This window comes from Aspergillus novofumigatus (assembly GCF_002847465.1).
Source record: "Aspergillus novofumigatus IBT 16806 chromosome Unknown P174scaffold_10, whole genome shotgun sequence".
Lineage (NCBI taxonomy): Eukaryota > Fungi > Ascomycota > Eurotiomycetes > Eurotiales > Aspergillaceae > Aspergillus > Aspergillus novofumigatus.
This window is the reverse complement of record NW_020194283.1, coordinates 510,728-530,108: the sequence shown is the minus strand read 5'-3', so window position 1 is coordinate 530,108 and position 19,381 is coordinate 510,728. Positions and strand designations below refer to the sequence as shown.

Genomic DNA, 19,381 nt, shown 5'->3' with positions numbered 1-19,381 from the left:
ACCGGAACCAAATGATGACCGCAGTTAATGTAGAATCAGAGGCAAGGGTAGCAAAACAAATGAATCGCCATGTGTCTCAAAACGATCTGACGTAGTCTCCCTTCCTCTCAATCTCCGCCTGCGCCATCTCAGTTGCGTTAGAGACAAGCATATTCCGGTCGCTTTTGCGGTAGGAATGCTGTTCAATAATGTCGTCATTGCTCTAATGCAAATTGAATAGAACGGAATAGATTGTTAGAATGATTGAAGCTTGCAAGAATCCGGTGCGCCTATAACTGGCGAGCTTCCATAGGCACCGTCCGTTTCAGGACTGGGTCAGATGTGCTCACAAACATAATCCAACGATAATGAATATTTGCGTTCGGCAGGGTGCCGATCTCAATAGGGTCCGATGGCAAATTGTAATGTTCAGAAGTTGCAATGCATTTACTCCAGGCGGTTGGCCGGTGGAATAAACATACGCTCCTTCAACCGGTTGACGGACTTCAGTCTTGCTTAAGTATGGTCCATGTTTTAAACATCGGGGCTCGATTCGCACTCAATTGCATTACTTTCAATGTCTAGTATCATCCCGACTGTCTGTTGTCCACCAAACACCACTTCCTCGTTGCACTTCTGAAACCCGCATCGTTCGTAGAGTTTCATTGCAGCTTCGTTGTCTGCTTCAACCAGTAGGACTAGTAGAGTTCGCTCTGTAGCTGGAGAAGCGCCTCGGGTATATCTGGCCGCCTCTTCAACAAGTCGACGACCATTACCCCTTCCTCTTGACGCTGGAAGCACAAACATGCCAGCGATCATAAACACGGCGACGGCGTTTCTGTCATCCGCTTGTGGCGTCGTATACCGATCACCTTCTGTAAAGACCCTCCACGGCGCGTTGAGATCAATTTCACTGCTGAACACAAGTTTCGGTCCTACGATGGTCACAGTTCCCAGCCATTCCCTCGACAAAAGGGCCGTCAACGCATCGCCCGATGAAGGAACGGTTTCACCCTCGTCCAGGGCGATAAAGGTCCTTGCCTGTGGATTTTGAATCCGGGCCAGCCACTTTTCGTACGGAAACTCCGCTTCAGTCTCGTAGGTTGCCGAAAAGGCCTTTGGGTCTTGCTTGAGGCCTGCTAAGCGGAGATGTTTGTACAGGACGACGATTTTGTCCCGTTCTTTTGATGTGGGAAAGGCCTGGGGGATAAGGACGATGTTACTCATTGTTGCAATGGGCTCCAAATAGCAGGAGTTTTGCTTCATTCGGTAAGGAGGTGCTTATAACTTATATACTTCGTATGAGTCATAAGGTCGGAACAAGGTTGCATTAGAGACGGGCCATACGAGGTCCGATTATCCTAGCTGGCGATCGGACATTATCAACGCTGGCGCATTCGGCATCACATGGATTCAACTCAACCCATCCGTCACGAATCTCACATATAAGTTCAAAGAGACCAACTGGGGACTTGGTAGACCGTTAGTTGCAGTCATGTCGCCGAGGCTACTCAGCAGCCGGCGCAACAAGGAAGCTAGAGATATCGAGGGCGAGGTGTACTCCCAGACTCAGAGTCATCCTCACTCCAGTTTTCTCTGAGGCAGCATCAATTTAAGACAAGCCCTGTGACTTTCTGGACGACAAAACAAACGAAATTTCAGGAGTCGTGCGTAAGCTTTAAAAGGACACGCCTCTGGTGATTAGCTCCGTTAACTCCGACAGCTCAATCTCACCAGGATAAAAAATCACCAAATCATCATTCGACCTCTTACCAATCCTTCTTCATTGCCTGAAGTACTCTGTATTGCTATATTGTATCCTAGACGATCAAGATGTTCTTTGAGTTTATTGACAACAAACTTAGCGTCGATCAAGCCGCTCGAAAGCAGATCCGTCGCCATGCGGCCACGGGAAAGAATAAAGGCAAAGCAACCGTGCGATCTCGAGAAAGCACGTGTCAACGACGACTGTATCTTCATTTGGTCTTCCCGGCATAATAACTAAGGGGCTTGGTCCGGTGAAAGAAAGTTCTCGGATTGAACGGCCGATAGACGATGGACTGGTCTTTCCAGTGCCACTGTTTGGGGAATCGAAGGCGCTTGTGAAAAGAGGTATGACTATCTCCTTCACTCAATGTTGCCATAGCCTCTGCTGCTGACCTTTTTTTTTCAACATGCAGTCGTTGGGTTCCTATGCGCCACGCGATACGCACCTCAACTAAGCAAAGCCATTGACTCTACCAATCTGGCCTCGTCGATGTTTGTGCGGTATATCTTTATCGATCAAGCTTGTAAGTTCAGAAGGTCGAATGATGACACCACATGGTAATAACTCAGGCTCACTTCTCGGCAGGCTTTCATTGCGCCGTGGCAACCTCCATCCTGTGCCTCAACAACCTCGTCACCAGGCAAGAGGGTATCCTGCAAGCCATGAGTCACATATCCCTCACGTTTCGTTTGATTAACCAACGACTATCCCGCCAGGAAGCGATCAGCGATACGACCATGGCAGTTATAGTAAGCATGGCTCATTACGAGCGCCATCTGAACCAATATCAACGAGGATTTGTCCATGTTCAAGCTTTACGAAGAATGGTCGAGCTACAAGGCGGGCTGTTGCAGGTATCGAAGAGCCATCATATACTTGTTCAAAAAATGCTGCGGTACGCCCTTCAGCGGATGGCACTGCACATCTGCCGACCATGCTGACCATTGTAGTGTTGATCTCGAGTATGCTCTGCAGCTGGGTTCATCGACACTATTTAGCCTGGAGGACGCCATCAAGGAAAACCGGATAATAAATAAACTCTACGGGGACCTCGAGCGACAGAATCATGCGGGTTGCAGCAAATTCTATCGGTCTCCTTTGCTAGGAAGACTGCGCCGCGATATTCAAGATATTTTCATTGAAGTGATATCCGTTGCTTCAATGCTCAATGACGCAACAAACGGAGTGGGTCCCAAGCTGAATTCCTGCGCTTTTCACAGTGACCTGCTCGTCCTTGGCTATCGTTTGGGGAATATGTACACCCTCTGTGGGTGTCGTCCCAAGTGCCCGATTGAGAACGCAATCCATCTAGGTCTCACTGCATTTCTGGTTACATTCTTGTCGGGACTAGATCATCGTATTGCTCATAATGCTCTTCTCTCTAACTTACTTGCCAATGCTGCTCAAGATCTTGCAGATGATACACTAGATGCCCAGGAAATCTTACTGTGGATACTTTGTATTGGAGCAGCGTCATCACCCCAGCTGGGGGCTCATCCTACGTGGATTACGAAATCAAAGGAGACTATCGATACTCTGAAATTGAAAACGTGGGAACAAGTCCAGGACATACTTGCGAAATATCCCTGGGTCAACGCAGTTCACGATACTGCTGGGAAGACCCTCTGGCATCAATCTAACATAAACTAATTGCCGACAAACTGAACTTCAAATTTCAAGTACAGCCGCCTTGCAGGCGTGTTCCTCATTTCAAGCTCCTTTCTACACACCCAGGCTCAATGGATTCCAACACTTCGGCAATAGTTTCCCAGCTATGTTGTTGCCATTTCTTTCCTTCGTCGTCTGTCACCCAACTTGGCACTACATTCCTGGACGCACGTCTCTGTCAGCACCAGCCATGCCCGGTCGTGAGGGAATACTCGACTTACTCTCCAATTTCACAGGAATGAAGCAAGCACCCATGGCTCTCCTTTCCGGCCACAGCCCCGTGAAGAAGCGTGCGACTGCCATCCTCAGCAGTCCGTCCATATTCTGCGTGGCGCTTGGCGAGGTCCTCCCGAAATGGTGCTGGTGCGTTGCGGCTCAGGTCAGTCTTGCAAAGTCCCGGACAGACCAGATTCAACACAACTCCGGTGCGATCCACCGGTATCAGAGTTGCAAGATAACGTAATGCCATGGTTGTCAAGACCTTGGAAAGTGGATATCTAATTCATGACTTCAGCACCAGCTAAAGAAGCTTATATGCGTCTGCTGAAGACTTACGTTCGCATCGGTGGAATGTCATCTCCATCCATCTTCTTCACCGGATCATCCTTGATCTTGTCCCAGAGATCTTTAGCATCGAATCCAACCCGACTGGTCACGAGGGTGAGATGGGGTACAATTCCATATCGCTCCCCACTTTCCCTCATCTTGGGCAAGATAAGCACAGCAAGAAGGAACGTGCTGAGCACATTGACAGTGACAGACAAGCTGTGACCTTCAGCGAGGACGCGCTCTGAGACTGCAACAGCCGCATTTTCGATCACAGCGTCAATCCTATCAAGCTCTGTAGTCGCCTTCCGTGCAAATGCCTTGACAGAGTCATAGCTTGCCAGATCGAGCAGCCAGACCTCAGCAACACCAATCTTTCCCGTTGACTCTTCGATATCCCTCTTAGCCTTCTCACCCGCGCCGATGTTACGTACGGCGAGGATGACTTTTGCAGCCTCGAGCCTGACCAGGTGCTTGGCTGCCTCGAACCCTAGGCCCGTGTTGGCGCCAGTCACGATGTAGGTACCACCAGAGCAGGTTTCAGTGGTAGCTAGAAGAGGGAGATTCCGCCGTTGAGTTTGAGCTGCTACAGAAGCCATGATATGTTGATCTGGTATTGATAATTGATGACAGTCAGAATGTGAATGAAAGTTGTTGTTTACTCCCATCTCTGCACGAGGCCAGGGCTGGATTTTATAACTGTGTCCCTGAGTTATCTGGGTACATACCATCGGCGTTTACGGACTCAACGACATTGCTACGAGCGTAGTTTTGGTCTAAATCCGAGTCAATTTGTCATGTTGAATTGACATTGCCTACCTCAGTATCCTCAACTGGCAATCCAACCAATAGGAGACTGGCTTCCTAATCGGGAAGGTCTTGGCGCCATGGCCATTTCTGGCGCCTTTGTATATGCGAAGGCTTGTATCTGTGAAGATCAGATAACTGCATAAGACTGTTACCTGCGAGAGAGCAGAAATATAAATATGGTCATGAATCAGAGCTGCATGAGACTACCTCTCTTCATTAGCATAGTCCCTTCCGCCGGCTGTGCAGTACGTTGAACCGTCGATTTCACCGAATACCTCGCTCCCTATGGAGATCTTGTTTAACGGTACTGTTTCAGAAGCATGCCTCTGTCGGTCATATCCTGGTGAGATGTACAGCTAGGACTGTTCGGGACGTTGCGGAAGTGCGTCGCATCAAGTGACAAAGTTAAACTAATCACCCCGATCGATGCTCGTATTCGATTTTGACTCACCCAGTAAAATCTGCTTATAACACACGACAACCTCGCTCAACACCTCCGACGACCATCTTGCGCAGAAAACCTGATAACTGCAGCCGTCTTTGCAATCATCATAATCAATGTTCACTTTCCGCCCAGTCAACCCCCCACGCCATGTGCTGGTTACAAGCACCACGGTTCTAGGGCTCGGCCTCTACGTCTCGCTGTTTCGCACCTCGCCCTTGAAACACCTCACTGGACACGAAGTCTTCGTGCCAGCCCCTTCTACCCGTCGAATCGCGGACACCAATGCCCTCCTCGGTGTCGTAGCATGTGCCCTACAGCTACCGTATTTCCTGAGCTCGTACATGCCCATTGAGGAAAATCAGTGGCTGCACGTCACTGTGCCGATTCGACTGTTTGTCTCCACTGCTTTAGGTGTGAATCTCCTCTTACGCGCGCGCCGCATGAGTGAGGAGGGCTTTTGGGAGTTTTTGGCGCTGGGAGTTACGGATTTTGTGGGTGCTGTGATGCTTGGGTGGGAGTTGGGGAGGTTTGATGGGATGGTGTTGGGATTTGAGTAATCTCGAGGCCTAGAGCGGGTTTCTTCAAATGTGAGATGGCTGGTATGTGGCATAGTGGGTTATTAGTGATTGAATCCGTTGATATCATTGCTTTGTACGGTAAGAGGTTCAATCAGTTCCAAATATAACTTCAGGAAAACCTGTCAATCGTCCAATAACCTTTCAAGGAGCATCATCAACCCACCCGCGTAAGCTACCTGAGATCTCAGTACATCACATATTTCACATGACGCCATCCTCTCAGCGGACAATTGGAGTTATTCCGACTACCAGCCAGCGTTGTACTCCGTTGGGTATGGAATTCAGGCTAAAGTGTGATCCGGATCTGTCGTTTCACCTTCCGGATCCGGCAACACCAGGGCGATCCCTGGCGGGAAAGCTGGAGAAGGGAATTCTGGGGTTCCCCGCATGTCGGGCTTATTCCGAAGGCCAGGAATGTGGCATTCACTTGATTGAGGGGCTATCTATGAGTGATCATATTGGCCTACCTCAAGGTATTTGAGTTAGAGTTAATGGTAACCAAAGCGTTGTTAGAATCCTTATGAAAGGCTTGATCAGCGCCGGCAGTGTCACCTGGGCAAGTCATATAAAAGACTGTTACGCAATTCGGCTAGAGGCAAGAAGCTCACCTAAAGATTAATACATTTCGTGCTGGATTCCACCATGGATGACCTGATATGATTCTAAACATTGTCGCTACTTATAGTCCTCCGTAAATGGTGATTCTCCCGCAGTATTGATCTGTAATTCATCATGTCATTTCAGAGCAGTTCTCTTAATAACAGAGGCTTCGGGACACCATGTTACCATGTCCATGTTCGGCTAAGATGCTGACAGAGGATGTTACCCCAAATTCACACTGCGAAACCTGCACTGTGGGTCTTGGTCGTGCAGATCGCTTCTCTTTGTCCTTGCTGTGGTGGTATATATGAGTGCCATATCCATTTACCGACATGATCATCAAGGTTACCAAGTATCCTCTCCCGCAGCTCAACGCAGCGAAATATGTTAACTCCAAAGCACGAAAAGAAGCCCTACTTTGGGCTCACTGGAGGATGTCTCACCCTCTGGATCACGGTGAGTACCCAGAATTTGAAATCCATTCAATACTAAGACTTAAGCAGATTGCCTGTGCTACGGACATGACATTGTTCGGCTATGACCAGGGAGTGTTTAGTATGTACACGAGTCAGTCCATACTACCAATGGGCTAATTAGTCTACTTAGGCGGGGTCGTCGTCACAGAGGACTTCCTAGTCGTCCATGATCTTGTCGGGCCAACCAAGACGAAAACCCTGTCGACTGTTACGGCCATTTACGACGTGGGCTGCTTTCTTGGCTCGATTCTAGCATTCATCGTGTCGGAAAGGCTCGGTCGGAAGAAGTCCATTCTCCTGGGAACAACCATAATGGCAGTCGGCACCATCCTCCAAGCCAGTTCCTATAGCTTAGCGCAGATGTTCGTAGGACGAGTTATTCTGGGGTGAGTAGACCATTATTCGACCTTCATATAATGGCACAGCGCTGACATCTGTAGTGTTGGCAACGGAATCAACACGTCCACAGCGCCCGTATGGCAAACCGAGACTGCCACCGTCAAATGGAGAGGAAAGCTGGTCATTCTGGAAATGGCGCTGAATGTCTCTGGCTTTGCGCTAGTCAACTGGATCAACTACGGGCTTTCGTTCAAAGGTGGTGCGCTCGCATGGAGGCTGCCCATCGCACTGCAATTCTTCTTCATCTTCATCCTCTACGCGACTGTACCATGGCTTCCTGAGTCCCCAAGGTTGGCTGTTGCGAATCCACATGGACGATCCACTGCTAATGCATGTTAGATGGCTTCTCTCGCACGGGCACAATGAGCAAGCCCTAGATGTCATCTCCCGCATCGAGGCCAAACCAGCCGATGATCCGTACATCATAACTCAGTACAACGAAATCGAATACAGTATCAACTACGAGCGTGAAAACGCCGTCTCCTGGACTGATCTACTGCTACGCCGTCAAAGAACAAATGACACCAAGACACTGCGGCGGATCCTTCTTGGTGCGGGAACGCAGGCTCTCCAGCAATTTCAGGGTATGAATCTCCTTCCAAAATGATGAATACTGGCTAATATGTACAAGGGATTAACATCATGTCCTACTACCTCCCTCTGGTGCTCATCAACTCTGTCGGCCTGTCAAACAGCATGTCACGCCTCCTCAGCGCCTGCAACGCGACATCCTACTTCGTGTTTGCCTGTGTAGCAGTCATCATGGTGGAGCGGTTTGGTCGAAGGGGACTTATGCTGATGTCGACCTTTGGCCAGTTTGCATGTTTCCTGATTATCACTATTCTCCTTCGATTTGCGGAGAATGACCCAAAGTATGGTACCGCTTCAGTGGTATTTTTCTTTCTGTATTACATTGCGTTTGGAATCGGCATGCTGGGTGTTCCTTGGCTGTATCCGACTGAGATCAATTCTCTTCCTATGCGGACGAAGGGTGCGGCTGTCTCGTCTGCAACGAACTGGTATGTCCATATCCTTTTTGTGGTCAATATGTCTCTGTATTTACAGTATGCAGGATTACAAACTTCGTCATTGTCGAAATCACACCTATCGGGATACAGAACATCGGGTGGAAATTCTGGATTGTATGGACAATCACCAACGCGGTTTCTCTTCCAGTTATCTACTATCTGTACCCGGAGACCGGTGAGTGTAATTCGCGAGATAATTCAATTACAATATGCTGACGGTCTCCAGCAAACCGAACTCTGGAGGACCTCGACGCATACTACCGTTCCAACCCGCCGCTGATTGTAACGGGGGACCCGGATGCCATCTCAACCGGCCGGCCATTGAAGTATATCCAGCACGAGGATGAAGAACTACAGCGACAGATGAAGCAGAGGCAGTCGACGGGGGATGAGATTAAGATTGGCTCAGCTACTGTGCAGCATGTGGGATAATTACCAGATTCATATATCCCTGTTCGTTCCCGAGATGAAGCGACAACTATAACGGAAGTCTCATCAGACCATACATGGGACCTTGTTGAACAGTATAATATGTGAACAGTATATTATACTAAATTGATTATAAACAGTCGATATCTATATATGCGGTTCTTCCAAGGATTATGCACTCGCCGCAAACCGCATTTCTGCAGCCCCGACATCGAATACTGCCACCACATTCCTCAAAAAAGTGCCTCCTAGGACAAATATACCCTGACGGACATCTCCCCCGGCGTTGATCCCGCTAATGCAGATTTTGTTTCCCGAGTTATCCGTCCCACCTGGTAATATCATATCCGTTGAATTGATGTAGAAAGTCGAACCCGCGATGGTGACACCGTGGACTGGCGCTGTCGCGTTACAATCCACCACATATGTCCCATCGTAATCATTGTACACCGCTGGGGAATAAATGCCGCATTGATAGCGTCCGCTACCGAGTTTGGGTAGTAGTTCAGTGTTGTTCCAGAGTCAACCTGTGATTGTTAGTCGGGCCCGAGTCCACGAACGGTACATCCTTACGAGGTATTGAATGTTGCCACCAGCCTCCGGCAAGCTCTTGTTGCCTAGCGCCACTCCATCAATATTGACAGTGTAGAAATCATAATCCCTCCGATAGCCCTTGATGTTTGTAACCAGGATAGGCGTAGTACTGAAATTCCCTTTGATGTCAGTAGGCGGCAATCCACCTAGAGTCAGGTAACCGGCTGCTGTGCCATTGGATGCATTGCGGTTCATAACGATGCTGAAGACAGGGTCGATGAGGCCCTGCTCGTACATGGTCGCGAAAATGGGGTTGTAGAGGCTTGGCTGCTTGTAATCCGTCGTGTAGGCGTTCGCGCTGGACCCACCGTCAGTTGGCAATCATAGCAATGAGACTGATTAACCCACAGAGAAGAATACGCGAGACCCATCAACCCCGACGTGACACCGTCGCCATACCAACCCGCGTAATCCATTACTCCGAAAGTCTGGTTGACCGTGATGCCGGCTAATGTTACGTTCTCGGTACCGATGACGCCGGAGAGGATCTCCCGGTCTGCGTACTTGATGTCCACAAACTCGCCGACGATTTCATGGAAGGTTGTATTAGGTGCGTATGCCGGCCCGAACTCACACTCCCACTGCGGCACCTCCCTCCTACTCTCAGGGTTGATGCATATGAACCCTTCTCGGACGACCCATAAATCGCTGGACCCTGTGTCGATGACTACCTCGAATGTCTGGTTGCCGATTGTGATAGATGTTGCAAACCCGCCTACTTCGGCGAAGGAAACTAGATTTGTGGACCCGGTTCTAACTTGGCTGTTGAGCTCGACTGCGCTGCGGGCGTTGCCTTTGTTGTTGATCTTGGTGAGTTCAAGGACATGTGGTGTTTTGACCCTGTCGGTCGTTGGGCTTTTGAATGCGGATGGTTTCCAAGTGCTTGTGGTGAGGGCTGATCTTCGGGAACGCTGCATATATAGAGGAGACGCTGCTGTACACGATGCCGAGGCGATCAGGTATAGAAGAACGCTGCTTGTCGAGAGATGCATTGTGACTGTCTTCGATACCAAACTTGGTCTTCAGGAAATCGAACAGCAGGTTGCATATTTTCTCTCCTCTCTCAACAACTGGAAAGTTTGGATTGGATATACTTAAAGAGCTCGATAACGAAGTGGTTGGTCGCAATATCTTGCATGACCTGCCACGTTGACAGCAGCATTCTTCCGCATTCGTTCCGTCCGTCAGCCAAGCACAGAGATATACAGCCTTCATGATTTAAAGCAGGCACAATATATCTTCAAACTGTAGTTATCAATTTTACCTTAAGATATCATCTAATCCAGTAACTATACGATGTAGATGTATGCAGAATCGACTCTAAGATGTAAAATCATTGTTGTAACGCCAAAAGCGGAAACATGTTTGGCCACCGAAAATGGCTTATCGATAAGCAGATGATAAGATAAGTACGGACAAGATAAAAGAAAGAGACCAAAATAGAAGGCAGGAGGGCCACATTCCGATGAATGTCTGCTTCCAAGATATTCGAAGCTAGGGGCTACCACGGTTTCGGCATCGAATTGAAAAGACTCGACCCTGCCGGCCGGGACGTACACGTACACACACTCAATGAACACTGAGCATCTTCAAAAACTGATCCCCTAACGCATTCGCCGCCTGAGGATTCCCTCCCGTCACTAACTCACGGTCAACAGTGATACTCCCAACCTTCTCCCCGGCCCTTCAACCATCTCAGCCCCTCATTACGCAGAGACGACTCCACCTTCTTGATCTCCCCACCCAACATCGTCTCCATGACCTTCTCCTCCGCATCACTCCAGCACGTGATCCTATACCCCTTATAGATAAACGACCCATCCCCCGCCTGCTTCGTACTCAGAAGCGCAATCGGACCATGACAAAGCGACGCGGTGGGCTTTTTCTTCGCGTGGAAATGCCGCAACACCCGACCCACCTCCTTATCGCCGCCTAGATCCGAGAGCGGCGCATGTCCCCGGGAATGAACACCCCCACGAAGGAATCCAGCTCCGCGTCGCTAATGGTGCCGAGCGGTCTGGGGCGACTGAACCCGTTCTCGCGCTTCATGCGGTCGATGAGCTCATTCTCGCGCCGGCGTTCGTAGAAGTTGCCTGCGAAGGCGAGGAGGGATTCGCTGAGCGGGTCCGGGACGGGTTCTAGGCCATTGGGCGAGGCGAAGGTTACTTCGTAGCCGGCGTCGAGGATTTTCTGGAGGGGTTTGGCGAGTTCCATGAGGAAGAAACCGGATGGGTGTTCGACTGTTTTGCCGGCATCGGAGCCGGAGGTTTTCTTCAGGGGGAAGGATTTGGCGTCGCTGAGGATGATGAGGATCTTTTTTCCGGTCATGGTGATCTGATTATGGAGTTGATTCAGTGCAGTATTGATTGAGATAGAGTAAGGTCAAGGTTTGATGCTGTCCACTGGCATATATAGGAACTGCCAGAGGTGACATCGAGATGACGTAGGCCGTGGAACATGGATAGGACTGATATGCATGTTTTCATGAATAGGTCATAATATGACGAAGGTGAGAGAGTTATATTAGCGCAACCAGTTCATATAAAAAGCGTAACGGAGGGTCCTCAGATATACCTTGTTAGGTATCAGACTGAATTTGGTTTGTAGCCGGAGCTGGTATCGGCATGCCGGATATCCTGCGGTGGGCCTCACACCCTTCAAATCGATGGGTCTTCTGTGTTCTCTAACGTATAATATTTGAAATTCAACTGTATTTATCAAACAGCCATTTGGTATAGTTTGTACATGATGATGATTGGAAAAGTATATATCAATGAAGAGAAGGGAAGTGAACGAAAGGTGAGTACGGCTTTTCTCGGCAATGAAATAAACCGCAAGGGAAAGACGAAAAAAAGACAGAGACAGGAACACTAAAGACTATGCTTTGGTGCATTCAGTGTGATGACTGTACTGAGTCTGAGTGGCATAAGCGTAAAGAGTGGTGGCATCCGACAGCCCGTGGGATCTTCTGAAATTCTCCTCCTTGGACTGCGATCCGATCCGAGACCAGAATTGACGGTGGGTGACTTTGAATAGAGGCTTCAGGTTGGGAAGACACGCAGCAGTGATGCCTACTGCCGCTTCGATGCACGTCCAGACAACAACGGGGATTTGGTTGTCTGCGGAGATTAATGGTTAGATGTAAGAGCAAGACAGCGGACAGATTACTACTCACAGGTGATATCGGGCCCAGCTTTCGTGAACTCGATCATAGCCACCAATCGTACAATATCGAAGATCAATGTCCTGGTGTGCGGTTAGTGACCGAGGAACAAGACGTTTGAACATGAACACGCAACGTACAGTCCTCCGACCATGAAGACCCCGGAAAGCAAAAGTCTCTGCGTCTTTGAGATCGGTAGAGCCCAAACAATCTTCAATGGCATAATGAGAATGATCAGGTCCGTCAAAATATTCGGAATCTGCTGTCCGTAATAGAAACTGGCCGAGTCGATGCACGATCCCTCGATCGAAGGCTTCCAGAACTTCTGGACCGGCAAACACATCAAGGCACCGACCAGGAATATACCTAGAGCCCAGAGGATGACAAACGCCGCGATGGCATTGGCGACGATAATCATGCGAGGAACGGAGAAGAGCCGTTTGTATAAGGCAAGAATCGAGAGCTTGATGAAGAGGATACATCCGGTGTACACGAACGAGTTGGACCATCCGATCTGCCAGGTAATGTCAGCACTTTTCCTTGTGCAAACTCGAATCCCGTATGTACCTGGTAGTAAGCCTCCAGGTTCTTCTCGGGAATCATGTCTATATGCGATCCTAAGCCATTGAACAGGACTGCGATTGTCAGTATTCGAACTCGCAGAAGAGCGCGGACAACTTACGAATGGTCACTCCTATTGAGCATCCGTATTTGAACAACTTGGCGATAGTCAGCATGTGGTGGCAATTTCTAGGATAAACGTTCATACCAAGGCCACGAGAATCAGATAATCATCGAGGTACAACCTCGTTCCATTGATCTTTCTCGCCACCAGGCGCAAAACAACTGCAGCTGTGGACAGAATGAAGGCGAAGTACAGCGCAATGATAATAGATCGGCGCAGATTCTGATTTGGATGCTCAAAGTCGCCTTGAGTGCCATTGCCGGAGACCTGATCGAGTGACATGGCGGGCAGTCTGTGCGAAGGTTCTGCAAAAGCGTTAAAGGAAAGAAACGAGGATTAGAATGAATGAACCGTTGAAGAACGAGCAAGGTGGCTGCAACTATTTGAAATCACCAGAGCCATCTCGACGATGGCAACGGTGCTGCATATTAAATGTTTCCCTGGACAGATAGATACTCGGCAGTCATCGCTGCCAGATCGGTCACATTCTTCCTCTTTCTCTATCAAGCTTTGCAGGGCCCGAAAGTTTCAATATTCGGTCGCTCACACATCACATTATTGACACGCTAGCATTATGTTTGTCCCATAGACCTGTTCACCGAGTTTGCGGGTGGCCGATCTGGCACCAGAATTGCGGCGTCTTCGCAATCTGGAGGGGTTAGGAACTCTGGCAATAACTTGGGGGAAATGATCTGATGTTGATCACTACGAGAATCGAACGACCGAGCGCAAAGCATAAATAGAGAAGTTCTTTATCGATGCGTGTCATGGTTGACAGGTACTAAATGATGCAAGTGTTCGTGTGTTTGCCCGAAAGTGGATCGAAATCCCTGCCAATCTGAGCAATTTAATTCTTTCTACCGGCTTGCCCTTGCTGGACCTCACAGCCTTGTCTGAACAAATCAAGGAGGCCAGAGCCTTCTCCGATAAGGTTGAAGCAAGGTTCAAATGCCGTGGGTGGATCAATCATTTGTCGAATGTGATACATCATACTTCACGTCCTATTCCGTCCACTTATCTATTCTGGATACACCGCCAGCTCGCTCAGTCAATGTTTGCTAAGCTTACAAGAAATTCTTTGTCTGTTCACTTAGGCGACTAATCTCGCACTTTCCAAAAGCTGAATATCTAAGTTCTTTTCTTGCCATAATGCTAAAGTTAAGGTCTACATGCTGGGGAAAGTCAAACTTGACAGGTCATACTCGATTTCTTAACGGACGATCAAGCCGACCAACCTCCCTTGCTTGTCAATAATTTTCTATTATTCTAGAAAACCTGCCCCTGCGTTCCTTTCTCTTACCCATTGCGATGGAACACTTCCCAGTTCTTTGTTTGTGTTGCTCATTTTGATTCTATGGTCAGCCACCATATCAATTGGTGCCTGTAGGTTGTTCTTCCCAATAATAGTTATCTAAATAAGTAGTAAATAGCTCGGGAGTTGTCCGAAATGGTAGAATGCTCGACGTTTCTGCAATCATCTTTGGCTGAATGTTCTCGAGGCGTTTGCAGAAGAGTGAACCACACGACGACGGGGTTTGGCTGCTTGCACATGTGACACATGGCTGTTCCTCAGGAGTCTACATGTAGATGACGCGGAATCCAGATTCAGTCATCAGCGAGCGAATGAGGTCTGATTATTTCCTGACAAGATGAATGTGTCTTCTGAATGTTGATTTGTCGACTCGATGCTGAGTGGACTAACTCTTGAACAACGAGTAGATAGTTGGGAGGCTACTGAAATCTAGGCTCGGCAAAGGACTCGCTGCATGCAGAGTAAACTAGATCCAGTATCTGTTGTCCAAAACTCAAACTCTACATTACAATTTCTATCCATGCGGGCCACAATGCGGCCATTTCTCCTCAACTTCAATGAAGATGCACGAGAGGTATGTGATCCGAAGTGCGTCTCTCTCAAGGTCATGACAGAACACGCTGTTCTGAAGAGACAGGGCTCATTGACTAACTATTAGTTGTAAACTATGGACAATTCCTCCTGCAAAATGGTGATATATGCGGTCCTGTTTTGAATACAGCTGGTCAATGTAATGCTGCACCACGTCATGTCCAGGATCTTAGAACCACTATTTGATCCAGGCTTGATTCACATGGATGCTTCATTTAGACATGCAGGGATGACCGTGGCTGTTTACTTGGCAGACTTATCCCATGCATTAGCGTAAAGAATAATGAATGCTTGGACCTTTTTCAATCAGTTACATTTATAAATATGAAGCAATGTGACGACATTTGACGTCTTGCGTATCCCGCCTCCAATCAAACAGAAAAAAGTAATTGTGGCATTCTATCTCTATGTTTATTATGCAGTTGAGATGCCAACAATGCCCCGACTTTCCTGCTTAGAGGGAAGGCGACCATTACTGGAGACGCTTGAAGCAAAACTGGGGTTTGCTTTTTCTTCAGCTGCGTGGTAGCACAATCCGTCCATTGCGGTTTCGCATAGCATAAGCAGCTAAGTTCGAGTCCGAAATACGAAGCGGTTGAAAGATGGAATTCCCCAAATCCTTGCTCAACATCGTTCGGGGTCTTCAGCTTTGCAAATCCTTAGGTAATGAAGACTTTCAGACAGTTGCCTCATCCAGGAAGTCAAGACTCAATCGGCCTTCATCTATGCTGCTCCCATTTTCCCACGATATGAGCGTAAGTGTTCTAGAGAAAAATATCCGAAAGATGACTAGTTAGTACTCGATGGTTGATTTTTTGGTAAGCTAGCTGCCCTCGAAGGGCCGTGTTGTAGTGATTAATGCTATCATCAAGTTCTAGTATCAGTGCTCCGTCAACACGTTTCAAGGCATAACTGATCAGAAGGTCTCCTAACCCTTATAATATCAAAGCAAAGAGGATACCTTCAGGGTTGGACGAAGGAATTTCGGAAATATACATCAATGAGCTTTGGGGTCATTATTGCTTTGTCAGGGATATATATATTCCTTTAAGGCGCGGACAACAGGATAGAATGGCATCCTTACCCAAACCCAGACACCGCACGTTTTGATGGGTAGCAAGGCCTTAAATCAAGACTATCTCCCTACGGCCGGAAAGTTCAACAATCAAACAGCTCAAATAAACGAAACTATGGGGGACGGCGCATTTTCGTTCCCCGACCTCCCAGAGGCCGACTACCTTACCAAAGACGCTACTGGTTGACCAATCATAGACCTTCAGCTGTCGGATCCGACAGATACGAACCATCTCCGGGCTCCACCATAGTGAAGGGTTCCGCAACATTCCTGGTCGTGACAGGTAGCTACTTTGGGTCTAACAGAGCGGGCAGTAAATACATGCACATATTTACATCGTGTAGACGGGTGAGCAGCGTGGTCCACGTTACATCTTTGAAAACAAGTCCAAGGACCGAAGGACAAAACAGTCAGCAGCCTGTTGAACGCATAACTCTCAAGTATAGCCACGAAAAAGCCGGCCTGCTTCTTCGCCTCGGATAAGTACTAGCCGTCGGGCTGTGGCAGGCATCCTCAGAGCTACCAAGTTTATCCACAAACAGTGGGGATATGACATCCACACGTGAAAGTGGCGGACCCGGATGTCCCCCATTCACCCGGATTATAAATTCTTCCTTCCTCTTCTTATTCATCGACCCTTACGCACAATCATGAAGCTTACCGGTTTCTGTGACCTCGTTCTGCTGTAAGTATCTCATCCATGCCAGATATACTCGCATCTATTCGACTCAAGTCTGATCACCAGTTAGCAGAACATGATCATCACACGCGGAATCTCCCTTGTCAACTTCGCCGTCGCGTCCTCGGCGCTCGCGTTCCAAGTCTTCGTCCTATATCCGTGGCACAATCAACTAGATGCCGAGTTCAAGGCGCTAAAGGAGGAACATATTCGAGTGCTGAACCAGATGAGTCGGAGGACCGTGTCTCAGTGACGAGGTTTTTGATTGATGGGCAATGTCCAAGTCCCCTACGGTGACTACGACAGAGGGTGGATACGAACGGTATAGACTTGGTATTCTTCAATGCAGGTTGGGGCTACGAAAGTGAGAAAGACGGGATGGCACAAATAATTCGAAGCTGGTGATTCTGCGAAGCGAGGCCTGTCTGAGAGTATTGAGGTCCGGGTTACTTTCGACAGTAACTCTCTGAAATGCGAGCTTGCTGCGACTCGAGCGGTATGACACTGGGATTGTTCAAGCGCACTATCATACTGGCTTTATCCATTATCGAATCCTCTGAAAGAAGGCCCCAAACAGAGGGGCTCAAGCCACACATATATTCGAACTCAATCAAATTTGGCTTGATAGGCTGTAGTGTGAGCTCTGGTTTCGGGCAGGGTGATTGATGCAGGGCTAGCGGTGCTCGTCCCCATATATATGGCGCGGGTTACGCTTTCCTCTATATTGGCATAAAGCGCTGTATCACGATCCCTCATAAGCCAAGAGTTCCATGCAAGGAGCTCAGACATAGTAATCTCGTAGACTGAGGCAAAATCATCACGTCCGTAGTCTGTTCAGAAGGTAAGAGCAACGGAGTCCAATGTAATAACTGTAACACTTTTGCAAGTCGATGAGATTGGGTGATTTGCGGCGTATCCTACCATTATAGGCGTCATCCAACATGACCTAGCTGAAGCAGTCGCAGTTCGGGGCTGTGCCGGCCTCTGTGGCGTTCATTTCCGGATAACAGTAGGCCGTGATGTTGTCTGAGGGTGCTATTTCTATTAGACTCGGGGTCTCCTGATCTAGTCTCCTTTGTTTAAAACTCACCTGTAGTATTCTCGTACTGTTGCTCGGTGACAAAGTGCAAGTGCTGGTGCTTTTATCGAGGCTCGGGTTCCAGGCGAAGAGTTGTCGGTTGAGATCCCGTATTGGTTGGCAAAATAACGGCAGAGCTCGGTATACTTGCCGGGGTGTCGTACAGGTAGCATCCCGGAATCGTGCCCGGGGCAGTTGGTAGCAGTGGCGGATGGGTGTATAAGTAGCCAGGGTCACGAGTCCTTGTGGGATTTAGATGCTAGAATTCATACGTTCTTAGCAAGTAGCACGAAAGGAGATTATGTCGATACTTACCATAGACCATGGGGTACATTTTGGACTACTCCCATCTGTAATATTAGTTGTAGTCGGCATGACACCTGTGGCTCCAGTTCCTGCTGTGGCGGAAGCGGTGACAGTTGGGTGGTCTAGGAAATCACCGAGGTCTGACAACGTAGAGTTAACATTCCAGCACGGAATCCCTGGTGCCAAACAGTGACTGGGACAAGTGAATTGCTCAATTGAGGATTGGCTTACTTTAGAAACCATAATGGGAACAAAAGGCGACAAGTGAAATCTGTGGCCAACGCCTTTTACATGTACCGCTTAGCCCCGGATGATCAACATACCTGGAAGCCCCTGCAAATTGTTGCGTCCATGCAAGTTAACCCAAGAGGGCCAGTATTGCAGTCCATAGCACTCGCATGTTCGGTTCCCCATTCGTGGGGCGGAGGAGGAATCTTATCGTGGACAGGGGATGGGAGAAAGTGGTGAGTCGCTGCTGGCCCCACAGGCTGGTAGAAAACTGAGTGAAAGAAGGGAAAATTTCAATCCTCAAATGTGGGATTATGAAATATATTCAACAAAGAAGAAACAAAACATAAGATGCCCATTTGGACAGGAGTGTCTTTTGGAAGCTCTTGTTAAGAGCCACCTGAACAACAGGATGCCTCAAGTGGTTTCGGCTTCGCTGCGGCGTCAAGGATCTCAACTCCACTCCTACTGACGTCTAATACCTCATATATGGAACGGGTCACTGACGGACCACAGTGGACTCCGAATTTTCCGAATTTCAACAAGTCCCTGGCAATACTTGTAAGAGTGGAGTGATTATATCCGTCCCTAACCTTTCAGCAACAAAATAAAGAAGTAAAATCCAGAAAGCTAGCGTTTATCTACCTTGTTGGGTTTCTTTTCTGGCGTGACTAACTGTCCAACTCCAGGGGTGGACTGCCTACTTCAGATTTGAAACGACTTGGAAATTTAGTGGGCTTACTCTGTCATAAGGTAACTTATTAGGGCCTAGCCTTCTCGATGGTCCCTGACAATCAATGGCGGATTGTTTCCATACGTAGCCTAGGGTAGTAGTACCAGATTCGTCAGTTGAATAATATATGGGTATGGTATCCATGGCCTGAATAGTGGCCTTTTTCGACCAATCCCAACGACAAAGCCAAAATACCCGCTCTGTAGTATCA

General features: G+C 48.4%; 10 protein-coding genes across 10 annotated transcripts; 4 read left to right on the top strand and 6 right to left on the bottom strand.

The window, feature by feature from the left end:
- Window positions 1-513: 513 nt before the first annotated feature.
- Window positions 514-1,206, bottom strand: P174DRAFT_425257 (GNAT family N-acetyltransferase; the record flags this gene model as incomplete). The annotated part of the gene is made up of 1 exon (XM_024825271.1): window positions 514-1,206. The coding sequence occupies one exon, from the start codon at window positions 1,204-1,206 to the stop codon at window positions 514-516; it is 693 nt and encodes a 230-aa protein (XP_024677925.1).
- Window positions 1,207-2,502: 1,296 nt separating this feature from the next.
- On the top strand, window positions 2,503-3,397 carry P174DRAFT_378809 (uncharacterized protein; the record flags this gene model as incomplete). Its single annotated transcript, XM_024822865.1, has 2 exons — window positions 2,503-2,642; window positions 2,698-3,397. The coding sequence occupies 2 exons, from the start codon at window positions 2,503-2,505 to the stop codon at window positions 3,395-3,397; spliced, it is 840 nt and encodes a 279-aa protein (XP_024677924.1).
- Window positions 3,398-3,632: 235 nt separating this feature from the next.
- Window positions 3,633-4,560, bottom strand: P174DRAFT_435432 (putative short-chain dehydrogenase/reductase family protein; the record flags this gene model as incomplete). The annotated part of the gene is made up of 2 exons (XM_024825935.1): window positions 3,633-3,912; window positions 3,971-4,560. 2 exons carry the CDS (start codon window positions 4,558-4,560, stop codon window positions 3,633-3,635), a joined length of 870 nt encoding a protein of 289 aa, XP_024677923.1.
- Window positions 4,561-5,188: 628 nt separating this feature from the next.
- Window positions 5,189-5,871, top strand: P174DRAFT_516003 (uncharacterized protein). Its single transcript, XM_024832262.1, has one exon. It carries the CDS (start codon window positions 5,330-5,332, stop codon window positions 5,771-5,773), a length of 444 nt encoding a protein of 147 aa, XP_024677922.1. The 5' UTR covers window positions 5,189-5,329; the 3' UTR covers window positions 5,774-5,871.
- Window positions 5,872-6,746: 875 nt separating this feature from the next.
- Window positions 6,747-9,015, top strand: P174DRAFT_454996 (putative MFS sugar transporte). The gene is made up of 8 exons (XM_024829282.1): window positions 6,747-6,850; window positions 6,898-6,949; window positions 7,001-7,256; window positions 7,311-7,559; window positions 7,609-7,853; window positions 7,901-8,288; window positions 8,342-8,472; window positions 8,524-9,015. Exons 1-8 carry the CDS (start codon window positions 6,779-6,781, stop codon window positions 8,727-8,729), a joined length of 1,599 nt encoding a protein of 532 aa, XP_024677921.1. The 5' UTR covers window positions 6,747-6,778; the 3' UTR covers window positions 8,730-9,015.
- On the bottom strand, window positions 8,898-10,312 carry P174DRAFT_464459 (pepsin-like aspartic protease; the record flags this gene model as incomplete). The annotated part of the gene is made up of 4 exons (XM_024830392.1): window positions 8,898-9,127; window positions 9,175-9,253; window positions 9,300-9,618; window positions 9,669-10,312. The coding sequence occupies 4 exons, from the start codon at window positions 10,310-10,312 to the stop codon at window positions 8,898-8,900; spliced, it is 1,272 nt and encodes a 423-aa protein (XP_024677920.1).
- A 328-nt stretch (window positions 10,313-10,640) lies between these two features.
- On the bottom strand, window positions 10,641-11,825 carry P174DRAFT_445873 (type 1 glutamine amidotransferase domain-containing protein). Its single transcript, XM_024828438.1, has 3 exons — window positions 11,292-11,825; window positions 11,012-11,241; window positions 10,641-10,983 (listed from the first exon to the last, which is right to left on the bottom strand). Exons 1-3 carry the CDS (start codon window positions 11,646-11,648, stop codon window positions 10,890-10,892), a joined length of 681 nt encoding a protein of 226 aa, XP_024677919.1. The 5' UTR covers window positions 11,649-11,825; the 3' UTR covers window positions 10,641-10,889.
- A 202-nt stretch (window positions 11,826-12,027) lies between these two features.
- P174DRAFT_445872 (putative integral membrane protein Pth11-like) lies at window positions 12,028-13,946 on the bottom strand. The gene is made up of 6 exons (XM_024828437.1): window positions 13,253-13,946; window positions 13,166-13,202; window positions 13,051-13,118; window positions 12,624-12,997; window positions 12,496-12,566; window positions 12,028-12,439 (listed from the first exon to the last, which is right to left on the bottom strand). The coding sequence occupies exons 1-6, from the start codon at window positions 13,448-13,450 to the stop codon at window positions 12,198-12,200; spliced, it is 990 nt and encodes a 329-aa protein (XP_024677918.1). The 5' UTR covers window positions 13,451-13,946; the 3' UTR covers window positions 12,028-12,197.
- A 2,955-nt stretch (window positions 13,947-16,901) lies between these two features.
- Window positions 16,902-17,078, top strand: P174DRAFT_378883 (uncharacterized protein; the record flags this gene model as incomplete). Its single annotated transcript, XM_024822872.1, has 1 exon — window positions 16,902-17,078. The coding sequence occupies one exon, from the start codon at window positions 16,902-16,904 to the stop codon at window positions 17,076-17,078; it is 177 nt and encodes a 58-aa protein (XP_024677917.1).
- Window positions 17,079-17,431: 353 nt separating this feature from the next.
- P174DRAFT_435426 (uncharacterized protein) lies at window positions 17,432-19,314 on the bottom strand (the record flags this gene model as incomplete). The annotated part of the gene is made up of 5 exons (XM_024825934.1): window positions 17,432-17,655; window positions 18,051-18,162; window positions 18,219-18,349; window positions 18,533-18,542; window positions 19,180-19,314. 5 exons carry the CDS (start codon window positions 19,312-19,314, stop codon window positions 17,432-17,434), a joined length of 612 nt encoding a protein of 203 aa, XP_024677916.1.
- Window positions 19,315-19,381: the final 67 nt, after the last annotated feature.

Bases quoted from the DNA above. Each gene is read 5' to 3' on its own strand.
- P174DRAFT_516003 (XM_024832262.1), top strand. From the start codon at position 5,330: ATGTTCACTTTCCGCCCAGTCAACCCCCCACGCCATGTGCTGGTTACA.
- P174DRAFT_454996 (XM_024829282.1), top strand. From the start codon at position 6,779: ATGTTAACTCCAAAGCACGAAAAGAAGCCCTACTTTGGGCTCACTGGA. The intron at 7,257-7,310 runs GTGAGTAGACCA...TGACATCTGTAG, and splicing joins GTAGGACGAGTTATTCTGGG to TGTTGGCAACGGAATCAACA. The intron at 8,473-8,523 runs GTGAGTGTAATT...GACGGTCTCCAG, and splicing joins CTATCTGTACCCGGAGACCG to CAAACCGAACTCTGGAGGAC.
- P174DRAFT_445873 (XM_024828438.1), bottom strand. From the start codon at position 11,648: ATGACCGGAAAAAAGATCCTCATCATCCTCAGCGACGCCAAATCCTTC. The intron at 11,242-11,291 runs GTGTTCATTCCC...GGCGGCGATAAG, and splicing joins AGCTGGATTCCTTCGTGGGG to GAGGTGGGTCGGGTGTTGCG. The intron at 10,984-11,011 runs GTTGAAGGGCCG...GAAGGTTGGGAG, and splicing joins CGTAATGAGGGGCTGAGATG to TATCACTGTTGACCGTGAGT.
- P174DRAFT_445872 (XM_024828437.1), bottom strand. From the start codon at position 13,450: ATGTCACTCGATCAGGTCTCCGGCAATGGCACTCAAGGCGACTTTGAG. The intron at 13,203-13,252 runs GTATGAACGTTT...ACTATCGCCAAG, and splicing joins ATCTGATTCTCGTGGCCTTG to TTGTTCAAATACGGATGCTC. The intron at 12,567-12,623 runs GTACGTTGCGTG...ACCGCACACCAG, and splicing joins GTCTTCATGGTCGGAGGACT to GACATTGATCTTCGATATTG.